This window comes from Eleginops maclovinus, chromosome 4 (genome assembly GCF_036324505.1).
Source record: "Eleginops maclovinus isolate JMC-PN-2008 ecotype Puerto Natales chromosome 4, JC_Emac_rtc_rv5, whole genome shotgun sequence".
Classification (NCBI taxonomy): Eukaryota; Metazoa; Chordata; class Actinopteri; order Perciformes; family Eleginopidae; genus Eleginops; species Eleginops maclovinus.
In genome coordinates, this window is record NC_086352.1 from 5,007,799 (window position 1) to 5,023,460 (window position 15,662).

At 39.1% G+C, this 15,662-nt stretch overlaps 2 protein-coding genes across 2 annotated transcripts in view; both read right to left on the bottom strand.

The window, feature by feature from the left end:
- kifc3 (kinesin family member C3) overlaps nt 1-2,255 on the bottom strand; it is a 46,593-nt gene extending 44,338 nt beyond the window's left edge. The window contains exon 1 of the mRNA XM_063882195.1: nt 1,890-2,255. The gene's annotated coding sequence lies outside the window, so the exon portion shown is untranslated. The remainder of the gene's footprint in view (nt 1-1,889) is intronic.
- A 3,320-nt stretch (nt 2,256-5,575) lies between these two features.
- cngb1a (cyclic nucleotide gated channel subunit beta 1a) overlaps nt 5,576-15,662 on the bottom strand; it is a 32,603-nt gene continuing 22,516 nt past the window's right edge. The window contains 15 exon segments of the mRNA XM_063882187.1: nt 5,576-6,506; nt 6,581-6,761; nt 7,977-8,123; nt 10,021-10,139; nt 10,216-10,299; nt 12,220-12,317; nt 12,826-12,885; nt 12,888-12,963; nt 12,965-12,985; nt 13,189-13,330; nt 13,992-14,114; nt 14,491-14,555; nt 14,633-14,719; nt 14,932-14,982; nt 15,371-15,579. Coding sequence (XP_063738257.1) covers nt 6,339-6,506; nt 6,581-6,761; nt 7,977-8,123; nt 10,021-10,139; nt 10,216-10,299; nt 12,220-12,317; nt 12,826-12,885; nt 12,888-12,963; nt 12,965-12,985; nt 13,189-13,330; nt 13,992-14,114; nt 14,491-14,555; nt 14,633-14,719; nt 14,932-14,982; nt 15,371-15,579 — 1,631 coding nt within the window. The 3' untranslated portion in view covers nt 5,576-6,338.

Consider the following 15,662-nt stretch of genomic DNA (forward strand, 5'->3'; position numbering starts at 1 on the left):
TGAGGACTCAGTTCATGCAGAATGCGGAAAGACAGCTGCAGCTGGAAACAGACAGGAAGTGAGCAGCAGAAACAAACGGGCGGCAGGATTTGGATAAAAACCACTGAATGTGATGATTGAGTCTGATCGTGCACCTCCTTCAGATTCTTATTATGGTGCAGCATTAATTCAAACCTAGCTGCTCAAAGAGAATAAAGCGCTGCCATCACTCTGCTGGGTTTGTCTCTGAGCAACATTTTTACAGATTCTTCCAGAACAAATCCTATTTGTGTGCAGCTTCAATGCATGTTGAACACTTGGCCTTAATGCTGAGATAATTAGCCAATCATCAACTGTTTATTTGCAGACCTGTTTAATCAGTTTGTCCTAAATTAAGCAATAAATGATAACTGTGATTATTTGATTGATAGATATTGACAATATTGGAGCTTTTATTGCTTTTTAACCTTTTGTAAATGTGATTTAGGTTTGAGGCTGTTGGCCGATTGAGGACTTTCACAAACTTTTGGGACATTATTTTATTATTATGGAAACACGGCTGAAATACCTATTGATGACACACCTCGACATTAAGACGATAGTTTAAGGTTAACCGTCGATGCTTTGACTCAATATTTATACAACAAGACATTTAGATAAATAACTATCAGTCATGTGGATTTATTGACCAAGTAGAGGAATAATAAAAACCGTTTGTTCAACTTTTGTACGAAAAGTATACCGTGACGTGAATGTCCAAAAAGCAAACCTGAAAACACTGCAAAAGATACGGCCAAATATCTACACAGTGTTTCTGGAATCAGTGGAAACGTACGTAAAGAAGTCAGAATATTTTAAATGGAAACAGACAAACATTGCTGAAAGAATGTGTGAAAGTTGTTCGAACAATAGACGTGATGACAGCCGGAAAAATTGTTCAAAGAGTAAGTGAAACAGTGGTAAACATGCTTCAATAGTATGTGGAAATTAAATCAGACGTGATGAATCACAGAAGTATCACAGAGCATTAATAATATATTAGCTATGTGGATTCAATTAAGAAAACGGTCATCATGTTCTGTTTCACTGCCTTCAAACCCAGAAAATACCCCTTTACCAAAGATAGAATGAATCATGCAACAACATAATATTGATGTATTGCCAAATTTCACAAGGACACGGAGATATCGTCCACAATGATTGCAATACGTCTTCAAAACCAGGAGAACACACCTACAATATTATAGGGTCCAGTCTCATATCGCGGTATACTGGGACAGCTGGAAGCCAGGGCCGATAACCAATACATATTTTCCACCAGCACTGGCAGACAAACACCAACACGTGTGTGTGTGTGTGTGTGTGTGTGTGTGTGTGTGTGTGTGTGTGTGTGTGTGTGTGTGTGTGTGTGTGTGTGTGTGTGTGTGTGTGGACCAGGTGAGGCTCCTTTGTCACACACAGAAAGGCTTTGCGCGGTGGAAGCTGCTGGACGGCCGCATGAAAAGAGTGAGAGGTGAATCAGATCTGCACTGTGTGACAATTTCACCCGCTGGTTCATTTAGAGGACACACACACACACACACACACACACACACACACACACACACACACACACACACACACACACACACACACACACACACACACACACACACACACACACACACACACACACACACACACACACACACACACACACACACACACGGACAGTCCCTCATGTGGGGGTCAGTGTCCCTGTAACCCACATAAACCCGGCAGTGTGTGTGTGTGTGTGTGTGTGTGTGTGTGTGTGTGTGTGTGTGTGTGTGTGTGTGTGTGTGTGTGTGTGTGTGTGTGTGTGTGTGTGTGTGTGTGTGTGTGTGGAGGGACAGAGACACAAAGTTTCAAGACGCAAAACTGTTCCTCACCTCCGGTCCGAAGCAGCGACTCCTCTGCCTCCTCTTCCCCCGCCTCTACACGCTTCTTCCCCGCAGTAAATCCTTCCAGTGTCACCCGGGTACAGAGTTCAGATGTTCCACAGTGACTTCAGAGTAAAAACCCCTCCAGTTGTCAGGCTGTTTCTGGAGGTTTTTCGGATGTTTCTGAGAGTCTCCGCCGCGGAGGAGTCACTGCTGCCTGTCTGAGCTGCTGCTGCCTTCACGGACTGTCGGACGTGTGGGGATTCAGCTGCGCATGGGCGGGGAGGAACAGAACATTTATAGACCGGGTCGGATCCGCGGACTCGGACCACATGAGACAAATGTTCCAGGATTCAAACGAGGAGAAACATGTGACCAAGGCATGACACTGATCTATGTTCGCGCTGACTCCGTGCACCTGGATGTCAGCAAACTACACATTCTGTACACACATTAAACTAGATAGACCAGATGTAAACTGTGTGTGTGTGTGTGTGTGTGTGTGTGTGTGTGTGTGTGTGTGTGTGTGTGTGTGTGTGTGTGTGTGTACTTGTATTGCACTTCTCAATTATCATAATGTATACATCTTATTTGTGCAAACATATTTTCATTATTAAATCAAATGTAATGATCGGCATGACAACATATTGACAATGTTAGAGGTTTGATATCTTTACAGGGTCGGTAAATATGACTTAATTGGGGTTTTTTTTGGCTTGTGAACTATAGACCTTCTGGTTCCCAAGCTCAGTCCCTATGTACTTTGCCCCCCGCCCTAACATATTATGCAGATCGTTATCATTATTCTGATAATTTAACAGCTTTTTGTGCAATAAAACTATCATGTTTATAAAGTAAAATATATATAGTTATTTGTAAATCTTATTTTCATGAGTCCATTTGATTGTATAGCTGTGTGTGTGTGTGTGTGTGTGTGTGTGTGTGTGTGTGTGTGTGTGTGTGTGTGTGTGTGTGTGTGTGTGTGTGTGTGCTCTCTTGTGCACAAATATTCCCAGAATGAATCAAACATATTATCTATACAGCTTATAACCCTACACTAATAACCTGCTCATATTTCAGTATCACAACTCTTCTCTTTTCCTGACACACATCATTCGGTGTTTGTTGAAAGTGTGATGAAAAGGTGAAAGCAGTTTATCTACCGGGGAGTTATCTGCTGGATCTATTTTATGACGATTAATCGCGTATCCATCCGCCAGTGCAGGTTACTCCCAGTGAATTGCTTGGTAATGTGTGACCCCTGTTGGTCAGTGTAGCATCATCAGAGATGTTCATTAGTTATATCTGTCAAATGTTCCCATTGGTCTTGAGCCCCTCGCCTCCTTCTTCTATTCTGCGGTGATGAGGAAGCTTCCTGTGTCAGCTCTGCGTTGTTTTTATTTCCCAGCCTTTTCTTATTTTCTCTCCTCAGTCTGTCTTCCTCTTCGGCTCAGACGGACACAATGAGAGTTCCCTGGACTTCCTGAAGCTTTTCCTGCATTTCTGAATGTGTGAGGCCCTGTGTCTGCAGACCGACAGCGCCCCCTAGCTGCAGGCAGTGCAGCATACCTGCACGTGTATACAAATAAAACTATACTTTTTATGAAAGACATCACACACAATCATACAAACAAACACACGTAACCAGTTCTGGTGAGGTGACAGACAGTTTAGAAAAGGTAAGCATCATCAGCTAAACGCACTGAAAGTCAAAGTTATCATTCTGCAGATAAATGCCTAAAAAACAGAACAGAACAAATGTTATTTACGAAGAATATTTTTTAGAAAAGAAGCAAACAGGAGCCTCCCATAAAGGGTGATTACTGACAAGCTGCCAGGCGGATGCTGTTAACCTCGTTAGCTAAATTAGAAACGCTAACCGGCGTCTGCAGATCATCCTCACGCACTTCTTAATCTCTGAGTCTGAGCGGAGTTTGGAAGATCATCAGAAGCAGACTTTTCCTTAATATGGACTTTTAAAAATGTCCCACTATCTTCTCATTATTCTATTTCCTTCATGTGGCCCTCATCATCATCCTCATCCTCATCCTCATCCTCATCATCATCCTCATCATCCTCTTTTAAAAACTCACAGTTTTTGTTTTTACCCCAAATTTCCACTTTTTTTAATTTCCGACTATTTCTTCAAAAAGCTGTTCTGATCTGTTCTGATCTGTTCTGTTCTGTTCTGATCTGTTCTGATCTGTTCTGTTCTGTTCTGATCTGTTCTGATCTGTTCTGATCTGATCTGATCTGTTCTGATCTGTTCTGTTCTGATCTGATCTGATCTGATCTGATCTGTTCTGTTCTGATCTGATCTGATCTGTTCTGTTCTGTTCTGTTCTGATCTGATCTGATCTGTTCTGTTCTGATCTGATCTGATCTGTTCTGTTCTGTTCTGTTCTGTTCTGTTCTGTTCTGATCTGATCTGATCTGATCTGTTCTGTTCTGTTCTGTTCTGTTCTGTTCTGTTCTGTTCTGTTCTGTTCTGATCTGTTCTGATCTGTTCTGATCTGATCTGTTCTGTTCTGTTCTGATCTGTTCTGATCTGTTCTGTTCTGATCTGATCTGATCTGTTCTGTTCTGTTCTGTTCTGATCTGATCTGATCTGTTCTGTTCTGATCTGATCTGATCTGATCTGTTCTGTTCTGTTCTGTTCTGTTCTGTTCTGTTCTGTTCTGATCTGATCTGTTCTGTTCTGTTCTGTTCTGTTCTGTTCTGTTCTGTTCTGTTCTGTTCTGTTCTGTTCTGTTCTGATCTGATCTGTTCTGTTCTGTTCTGTTCTGTTCTGTTCTGATCTGTTCTGATCTGTTCTGATCTGATCTGATCTGTTCTGATCTGTTCTGTTCTGTTCTGTTCTGATCTGATCTGATCTGATCTGTTCTGTTCTGTTCTGTTCTGTTCTGTTCTGTTCTGTTCTGATCTGTTCTGATCTGATCTGTTCTGTTCTGTTCTGTTCTGTTCTGTTCTGTAGGCTCAAATAAAAAATAAAATTCTATAATGTAAAAAGCACCAGAAAACACAAACTTTCCCTTTAACACAGACTGTGAAATAAACACACACACACACACACACACACACACACACACACACACACACACACACACACACACACACACACACACACACACACACTGACCTGGAAACAGCAGAGTGAAATCATTGAGTCGTTAGAGCTCAGCCTGAGTTATTGAGCAGTGGAAAACCAGAATCAGGAGACAGCTCCATTGACCTCTTGACCTCTGCAGAGCTGTGTTATCTGTTTATTTATTACTTACCTTTACAGATGATGAAGATGGTTTTAGAAATCAACAAAAGGATACATCCTCACCATCAAATGTAAACACGAATCTGCTCCTTAAAAAAAATAACCACCTCAAATAGGCCACAGTGCTGAGCAGAAGGGATTCTGGGAAATGTAGTTTCATAAACATGTTGATCTAACCTTGCTTCTTACTAAATCACATTCCTTTGCCACTAACCCGTTTTCTTTGTGAGGTTTCAGGTAAACAAACTGCTGCTGATTCAGCATTCAAGTGGTGCTAATGCTGCATTCAAGTGGTGCCAAAGATAAATGGAAAAATGTGTTTCTGACTCGTAGGCTAAAGTCCAAACAACTCTAAGCGTTGGTGAAAATGTAGCTACAAGACTTTCTGAGTTCACGTCACGTTAAGCAGAAACATGAAGGACGCAGATTAAAGTTTGGTTCCTACATTTTTATTATTTCATAAACTGCATATCAATCTGTAATAGATTTAAATAAGTAATTGATGTCCATGTAACACGAGCAAGATGAGTAAGAAAGGTTATCTGTAAGCATTGATGCTGGAAGAAGATGTGACTACTTGAGCAGTAGATCAAATATGAAGTGCATGACGGAGCGGGGGAGGGGCAGCTAGAGTCCAAAATCACTCCCTGATTTTAAAATGGTAAATAAATGAGAAAAAACGATGAAATTCACGAAAACAAATAAATATTCTCTGAGAGGTAGATTCATGAAGAGAAACCCAGGAATATATGAGAACAACCCTCTGTACTGTGAAGTAGTAAACGAACTAATGAAGTCGCTATTTAACGAAAACAAACCTGGATATTCTCTGAGATCAGAGGATCCTTCACACACTCCTGTGTATTAACCTTTGATGTTCAGTTCATCACATTATTATTAAATGCAGAAAATGTCATCATCATTAGAAAAACTGACGCTCATTTCACTAAGTAATGTTCCCTAATGAGAAGGGTCCGCTGAGGAAAGGGATTCAGTAAATCAAGAAAAGGTTTATCATCACTTATGAATTCAAAAGGTGTCGAACCAAGGAGGATGAAGAAGAAGCAGAGAGCAGTTTGTACACAGAGACCATAATGCACTGGGGTTTGTAGTCTTCCTCTCGAGGTCTGAAAGCCATGTCACTTCCCTCAAGGTTGCTGAAATGCATTGTGGGAAACAGAGTCTTTTCCTCAGTCTTTCTTCGGCACCTCCACAGACAGCGTCTCCTCGCCCTGCAGCCGCGGCGTCATCCGGATGGTGATCGATGCGTCGGGCGTCTCCGACACGGCGTCCTCTCCGTCCTGCACCGTGACACGTGGGATCGGACTGCGGCGGTGCATCGGAGAGGGGGGGGGCATCTGAGAAAGAGGAAGAAATAAGTATAGAAAGAAAGACAGACAGGAAGTTAAATAAAACTATAATGATGTCTCACCTCGGCCGTTCCTTCCGAGGTTTTGTAGGTTTTCCTCAGAGTGGAGAAGGTTCCCTGTAGTCCCTGCTGCTGCGACATCTTCAGTGCCGCCGTGAACATTTTGGGGGTGTCTGCTCGGGGTGGGAGGACCTCTTTGACCGCCACCTTCTCGTCTGGCTTCTTATCCTTGGACAGCATCGTCCTGGACAAACACAGAGACACAGGGACGGGTTGAAGCAGGATATAAAGCAGAAACACAGATCACATAATACTGCTGCAGAAACAGATGTGTACATGTCACCCACAACGACTATGATAAGGGGCATTACAACTACAAATACCGACAGGAAATACACAAGATAACCTCAAAGAGACACTAGATGTCTTCGAACAGATACAACAAGACCTCAAAGACACACCAGACAACCTTTAGAGACATCAAACTACTTCAAAGAAAACCCTCAACCACCTCAGAGACACAACACTATTACACAGACACTCAAAATGACACGCAACAACCTCAGAAACACATAGCAGCCACTAAAGGACACAAAAGACCTCAAAGAACCACAGAATAAAGACAGAGACCCACAAGAGCTATGTCACGGCAAACAACCACGAAGAGACTCCACGAAACTACAAGGAAACAAATAACCACTTAAAAAGACCTCAAATTAAAACTCAATGTTTAAAATCACAAAAGCCAGTAGAAAGAGACACAAACAACTACAGACACACAAGCTGTTCCACTACACAGCTCTGCCAAAGGTCCTATAAACCCATAATCTGCCCTTGTTAAGAACATGTACATTTACAACCTCTCTTCCTCCACAAACAGCCACACAAAGACTACATTTAAATCCCTGGAGGTCCCGTACCAACAACCGCTCCAGGTCCAGCACATCTAGCCGCTCTGCTGCAGCTCCATGACGGATCTGACCTCCTAACGCAGGGCCACCTGAGAGAGGATTACCGAGACCTGACTAATCCTGTCCAGAGAGATCTACCGGGAGGGGCACGAGTCCGAAGATTTTCAATCATCATGGACTAAAGACTGTGCATGTTGCAGGACAGCCGGTTTATCTTTAAACTAGCTGTTGCAATCCAGTGCAATACCCCTGCAACGTGCGACCCTGTTTTATGCATTGTGTTGTGCAATAATCACTGTTATGTGAAAAACATGCATTTGATGTCTCAACACCAGAATATGTGACTTAGTTTTTTAATTGCTTCTCCATGGTTGTCTACTTGTTTGTAGGGTGTGCCTCTTTGTCCTCTATACTAATACGTTAGCTTCGTCTTTATCACTCCGGTTCTGATCGTATGTCATGAACAACACAGTTTAGCCGCTTCCCTTTTTCTCTATATATTCAATATACACTTTATTGCCCAGTGACCCATGAAAGGACTCTCTTACTTGGCCTTCTTGCGCAGGAGTTTCTGGGACTCGGGGTAGTGCACCAGGATCTCTGCCAGGTCCTTCTTGTCCAGGATGAAGAGGTTAGCGAAGCCGTGCGCCCTCACGTCGGCCGTACGCCGGTTTCCACCGCCGCCCGCCAGCAAACTGACCAACCACAGAGGAGGGGGTCAGCAGGTTTCAGAGAAAATAATTTAGATTTTCAGAGTTATGGAGTTTGTGCAGTAAGTATTTCTGTAGTGGACCCTGAAGGCAACATCTCCGTGGTAATCCACCAGTGGGGTATTTACTGATTTCTATGTGGTGAAACAAAACGTTAAAATCTCTCCAGCTTGTGTCAACCACCATCTTTAATTTTGTATTATTTATTTAAGTAAATATTATACTTGAAGTATCACTGTATGTAACATGTAACATTTAGCACATGTGCAAGCAGACCATTAGCATGTTAACATCCTTACAGTTGACATGCTCTTTACCAATTAAAGGATTTGGATTTGCAGCCCCGTTAGCAAGTGAAGGATAACTTTACAACATTTAACATACTAGCTAGTTAACACGCTAACATTAACAAGTTACAATAGTTTTCTCTCTGCTGTACCAGAGTTCCTTTATAGCCCAACATTAGCCTCCTTTAGCTTAGCGGTGGAGACGTGAAGTCATGTGACCGTACTGTAGTTCCTTTATAGCCCAACATTAGCCTCCTTTAGCTTAGCGGTGGAGACGTGAAGTCATGTGACCGTGCTATAGTTCCTATATAGCCCAACATTAGCCGCCTTTAGCTTAGCGGTGGAGACGTGAAGTCATGTGACCGTACTGTAGTTCCTTTATAGCCCAACATTAGCCTCCTTTAGCTTAGCGGTGGAGACGTGAAGTCATGTGACCGTGCTATAGTTCCTATATAGCCCAACATTAGCCTCCTTTAGCTTAGCGGTGGAGACGTGAAGTCATGTGACCGTGCTATAGTTCCTATATAGCCCAACATTAGCCTCCTTAAACTTAGCGGTAGAGACTTGAAGTCATGTGACCGTGCTTTAGTTCCTATATAGCCCAACATTAGCCTCCTTTAGCTTAGCGGTGGAGACGTGAAGTCATGTGACCGTGCTGTAGTTCCTTTATAGCCCAACATTAGCCTCCTTTAGCTTGGCGGTGGAGACGTGAAGTCATGTGACCGTGCTGTAGTTCCTACATAGCCCAACATTAGCCTCCTTTAGCTTAGCGGTGGAGACTTGAAGTCATGTGACCGTACTGTAGTTCCTTTATAGCCCAACATTAGCCTCCTTTAGCTTAGCGGTGGAGACGTGAAGTCATGTGACCGTGCTGTAGTTCCTTTATAGCCCAACATTAGCCTCCTTTAGCTTAGCGGTGGAGACGTGAAGTCATGTGACCGTGCTATAGTTCCTATATAGCCCAACATTAGCCTCCTTTAGCTTAGCGGTGGTGACGTGAAGTCATGTGACCGTGCTGTAGTTCCTTTATAGCCCAACGTTAGCCTCCTTTAGCTTAGCGGTGGAGACGTGAAGTCATGTGACCGTGCTGTAGTTCCTTTATAGCCCAACATTAGCCTCCTTTAGCTTAGCGGTGGAGACGTGAAGTCATGTGACCGTGCTGTAGTTCCTTTATAGCCCAACATTAGCCTCCTTTAGCTTAGCGGTGGAGACGTGAGTCAGGTCACCGTGCTGTAGTTCCTTTATAGCCCAACGTTAGCTTTTTACTTCAGAAATCATGAAGAGGTGTGAGAGAAGAGAAGATGTAGAGATTTTCCTGCTGAACTAAACCTGTAAATATCATCAACAGTTTTTTTTAAACAGAGATTATTTTCTCCAATCATCTAAAACCTCATGGAGGAATCCCATTGGACCAGGGAGATGCTGCCTTCAGGGTCAAAGTTATTTCCCCTCCAATAAAGGACTCTGATATTGTGTAGACTGCAGTTCACTGATCTCTGCAGTGCACTCTGGGAACTCTCTCTCTGTACAGTGTCTTTAAAGAGGTAACAGGATTACAGGACATTACTGTGACGCACACAGGGACCGGCTCTGACCTGATCTCCCCGAACACAGCACCCGCTCTGATGGTGACAAACACCGTCTGCAGGTCCGGACCCCCCACCACCTGCACCGCCCCCTGCTGGATGATGTACATCTGCCGGCCTATCTCCCCCTGCAGAACACACACAGGTTAATACACACAAGTATACACTCATACACTCACACACTCACAGAAAGGTGTGTGTTACCTTCGTGCAGACGAAGTCTCCAGGCAGGTAGACGACAGATTTGAGTCTCGTCAGCAAGTCGAACATCATCTGTCTGTCACAGCCCTTAAAGGCAGAACAAAATGTATAGTTAATAAATATTTAAATAAAAATAAATATTTAAATAAACAGTTAAATAAATAAATATTTAAATAAATAAATAGTTAAACAAATATTTAAATAAACAGTTAAATAAATAAATAGTTAAATAAATAAATAGTTAAATAAATATTTAAATAAACAGTTAAATAAATAAATATTTAAATAAATAAATAGTTAAATAAATATTTAAATAAACAGTTAAATAAATAAATATTTAAATAAACAGTTAAATAAATAGTTAAATAAATAAATATTTAAATAAACAGTTAAATAAATAAATAGTTAAATAAATATTTAAATAAACAGTTAAATAAATAAATATTTAAATAAATAAATAGTTAAATAAATATTTAAATAAACAGTTAAATAAATAGTTAAATAAATAAATATTTAAATAAACAGTTAAATAAATAAATAGTTAAATAAATAAATAGTTAAATAAATATTTAAATAAACAGTTAAATAAATAAATATTTAAATAAACAGTAAAATAAATAAACAGTTAAATAAATATTTAAATAAACAGTTAAATAAATAAATATTTAAATAAATAAATAGTTAAATAAATATTTAAATAAACAGTTAAATAAATAAAAATTTAAATAAATATTTAAATAAACAGTTAAATAAATAGTTAAATAAATAAATATTTAAATAAACAGTTAAATAAATAAATAGTTAAATAAATATTTAAATAAACAGTTAAATAAATAAATATTTAAATAAATAAATAGTTAAATAAATATTTAAATAACAGTTAAATAAATAAATAGTTAAATAAATAAATAGTTAAATAAATATTTAAATAAACAGTTAAATAAATAAATATTTAAATAAACAGTAAAATAAATAAACAGTTAAATAAGTATTTAAATAAACAGTTAAATAAATAAATATTTAAATAATAATAAATATTAAATAAATATTAAATAAAAATTAATAAATAAATAAATATTTAAATAAACAGTTAAATAAATAGTTAAATAAATAAATATTTAAATAAACAGTTAAATAAATAAATAGTTAAATAAATATTTAAATAAACAGTTAAATAAATAGTTAAATAAATAAATATTTAAATAAACAGTTAAATAAATAAATAGTTAAATAAATAAATAGTTAAATAAATATTTAAATAAACAGTTAAATAAATAAATATTTAAATAAACAGTAAAATAAATAAACAGTTAAATAAATATTTAAATAAACAGTTAAATAAATAAATATTTAAATAAAAATTTAAAAAATAAATATTTAAATAAATAAATATTTAAATAAAAATTTAATAAATAAATAAATATTTAAATAAACAGTTAAATAAATAGTTAAATAAATAAATATTTAAATAAACAGTTAAATAAATAAATAGTTAAATAAATATTTAAATAAACAGTTAAATAAATAGTTAAATAAATAAATATTTAAATAAACAGTTAAATAAATAAATAGTTAAATAAATAAATAGTTAAATAAATATTTAAATAAACAGTTAAATAAATAAATATTTAAATAAACAGTAAAATAAATAAACAGTTAAATAAATATTTAAATAAACAGTTAAATAAATAAATATTTAAATAAAAATTTAATAAATAAATAGTTAAATAAATAAATATTTAAATAAACAGTAAAATAAATAAATAGTTAAATCAATATATACTTAAATAAATAAATAGTTAAATAAATAAACAGTTAAATAAATAAATAGTTAAATCAATAAATATAAAATAATCCCCTTAATATTTTCCCCTTTAAATAAAAATGCTAAATTATTAAATCGCTTTTGCGTTTCACATTGAACAGAAACATAACTTCCATGCTGTCCCAAAGCAAATGTAAATATTTATTTAGTTTATTTTTATGACAGAGATTCTGTCTGCTGACCTGGAACAGAGCCACTTTACTAACGATGGCATAGTTGACGTCCACAGCGATGTCCAGCCTCATCTTGACAGGAAGCTGCACCAGGAGCTCCTGCTCATCTGCAGAGAAAACATCCAAACACTCTCAGTGTCCCTGAACGCACCACGAGACCTTTAGGGACACATTAACTTCTGTATATGTCACTTTCTTTAAATAAAACTGCTAAAATCTTCAACTGCAGTACTAAAATTATGAGGTACTATACTTTAATATTTACTACAATTTGAATTTTCACATAAGTCTTTACATAATATTTATGATTTAACACTTTATACTTTATAACACATATTTAGCTTTTCTTAATATGTTGAAGAGTTGATTATTCAGGGAGTACACTCCTGTACTCAAAACACACATCAAATATTTAAATGAGCACCATTAAACCAACATTAAATAAAGAGTACATGTAAATGCATCATTATTAATAATTCAAACGTAAACTATTGAACATTTAAAACTACAGATCTCCATTTCCCATAACTTCCCCTTTGATATTTTAAGAATGATTTGACTTTAAGTCTTGCGCTGTGCTATTACTCATGCATAGTTTTTAATGATGTATGTTACCCAGCATGCCCTGGCTCTTCCAGGTGTAGTCGTACCAGGTGCGGATGCGGTTCTGGACTTCTGGGGGATTTTGTAAGAGTTCATGTACTTCATCGTGCTGTCCATACACGCTCGGTAGTAATTCTCCCCGGCCGTCGCTGGCCCCGACCACATCTCTCATCTGAGACAAAGAGGGGCCGTCTCAGGAATCCTGATTCTAGTAGTTCAGACTCTAGGATTTAGGTGGGGAGTAAAACAAAACGTGGTTTTGGAAAGAATAAAGAACAAATGAATAAAACCGTTCTTCAGCCCTGATCTTTACGGACATGTTCCCTTTTACTAATCTGAATACATATATCTCAGACAGGAGGAAGTGGGTCCGACCTGCCCGATCATGATGGAAAACGCAAAGACGCCGACAAAGTAGTTGAGTAGCTGGAAGCAGATTTCGAAGACGGTGGTGGGGTCGGGCAGTCCTCCGATGGTGATCAACGTCTTCACCGCAAAGTAGTAGCAGCGGATATAACTGTAAAAAAAACATGTGGAATCACCTTAAACCTGGTGTCAGACAGAGGGGGAGAAGAGGAGCTGCAGCACAGGAGAGGACTCTTTAAAGTAGAGACGCTATACTGATATACACCTGAACATCAGCAGGAGAGGACTCTTTAAAGTAGAGACACTACATACTGATATACACCTGAACATCAGCAGGAGAGGACTCTTTAAAGTAGAGACGCTACATACTGATATACACCTGAACATCAGCAGGAGAGGACTCTTTAAAGTGGAGACACTACATACTGATATACACCTGAACATCAGCAGGAGAGGACTCTTTAAAGTAGAGACTCTACATACTGATATACACCTGAACATCAGCAGGAGAGGACTCTTTAAAGTAGAGACACTACATACTGATATACACCTGAACATCAGCAGGAGAGGACTCTTTAAAGTAGAGACTCTACATACTGATATACACCTGAACATCAGCAGAGAGGACTCTTTAAAGTAGAGACTCTACATACTGATATACACCTGAACATCAGCAGGAGAGGACTCTTTAAAGTAGAGACTCTACATACTGATATACACCTGAACATCAGCAGGAGAGGACTCTTTAAAGTAGAGAGGACTCTTTAAAGTCACTGTTTATGTTTATAACGATGGTGACGGTGGGTTCTTACGCGTTGCCTTTCCCGTTGTAGACCCACTTGGTGGAGCCCAGTCCTTCATAGTCGGAGCCCCAGTAGAAGAGGCAGGCGTTGATGTGCAGAGAGTACAGCAGGTAGGTGGAGGTTCGGATCACCCTGACACACACAACAACAACAACAACAACAACAACAACAACAACAAAGGACAAACATTTAGTTGTTTGAAAGCAACGTAACACATGCACCAACAAAAATACAAGAGTATATCGATATCAAGTGTGACCAAATGTAAACGATAAGGAGCCTCACAAAGTTAGTATTGCCTCCGGTCGTTATCGAGCTACACAGATCACACACTTTATAGTAAACGCCACAAAGCAGGATTTTCTAAATCATTTTATGTGAAAAGCGGTGGAGGTACCAAACATCCAATTCAAATACATTGTTTTGTAAACTGTGTTTCTGTTCACCAATAACAGATAACAGCTCCACCAGCTGTTGTGAGTTTGGGGTATTAACGAGATAGTCTCACCTGTAGATGTACGCTTTCTTCATCACAGCCTCCATTCTGTCGTTGAACTCAAAGAAAGCCATGTACTGAGGGAGAGGAACAAGGAAAGAGTCAGTGTTTGTCTTTATGATCGGGCTAAACATAAAGACAAACACCTGCAGACCTTCAGCAGGCGAGGGAATCTGAGCAGGGAGTTCACTCCGGTGAAATAGTAAAATATCTCCATGGGAAACAGACTGCAGACGTCCATCTGAGGACACAGAGAAAGAGGAAGAGGACCCTTTAATAATCCCCGGGGGGAATTCAGCTGTCCTCTACACACAGCAGACATGTTGTAGGAATGAAGAAGCTGCCCGGTTCTCCTGTACCAGGGAGAAGTTGGAATTTCAGTGCCTAGCTCAAGGACGTGTCGGCAGAACCAAGGAGGTAAACTGGCATCAAGTCGGGTATTTCTGGTCTTACCTTGAATCTCTCGGTCTTCATGTAGTTTTCTCTCATGTCCTTTTTTTCACACTGAAATAAAAAAGGTTCCACGTTAAAAAAGCGTCCTCGGCCCCGGCCGTTGTGCAACTGGCTGGGGCCGACCCGTGGTTCTTTCCGGATCCCACCCCGACTCTCTCTCCCACTTTCCTGTCACTCTCCACTGTCCTCTCCGATTAAAGGCAAAAAGCCCCAAAAATTTACTTAAAAAAAGAAAAGCGTCCTCCAGTTTTGTCAGTCCAACGACCATCCATGGGATTTCATAAATCACATGTTGAGCTGTCAGTTTCCTTATTTGAAATGATGTTTAAAAGGATTATTGCTCTAACTGATTTATCAAAACATTATTGGGATATTTAAACTTAATTTTGGATTGAGTTTAAATATCCCAAACATTTTAAGAAAGTCATGGAAAGTTTACCACGATGTCTCCTCCACGGACGAACTGCAGGCGCGGCTGGAAGACGAGGATGTCGGTGATGTAGATGAAGTCGCAGGTGTAGTCGGCCAGCAGCCACAGGTGGACGTTATCAGGGGTCTGGTACGGAAACGCCCAGCGGACCGGGATCAACCAAACGTTCCAGTTCCACGCCGCCACCACGAAGAAGAGCCAGATCACGTAGATCAGATCTGAGGAGATGAATCAGTTCAATGCAAGGTGGCGTTTCAACAAGAACAGGAAATACGTCAGAAGCCCGGACGGGACGTATGCA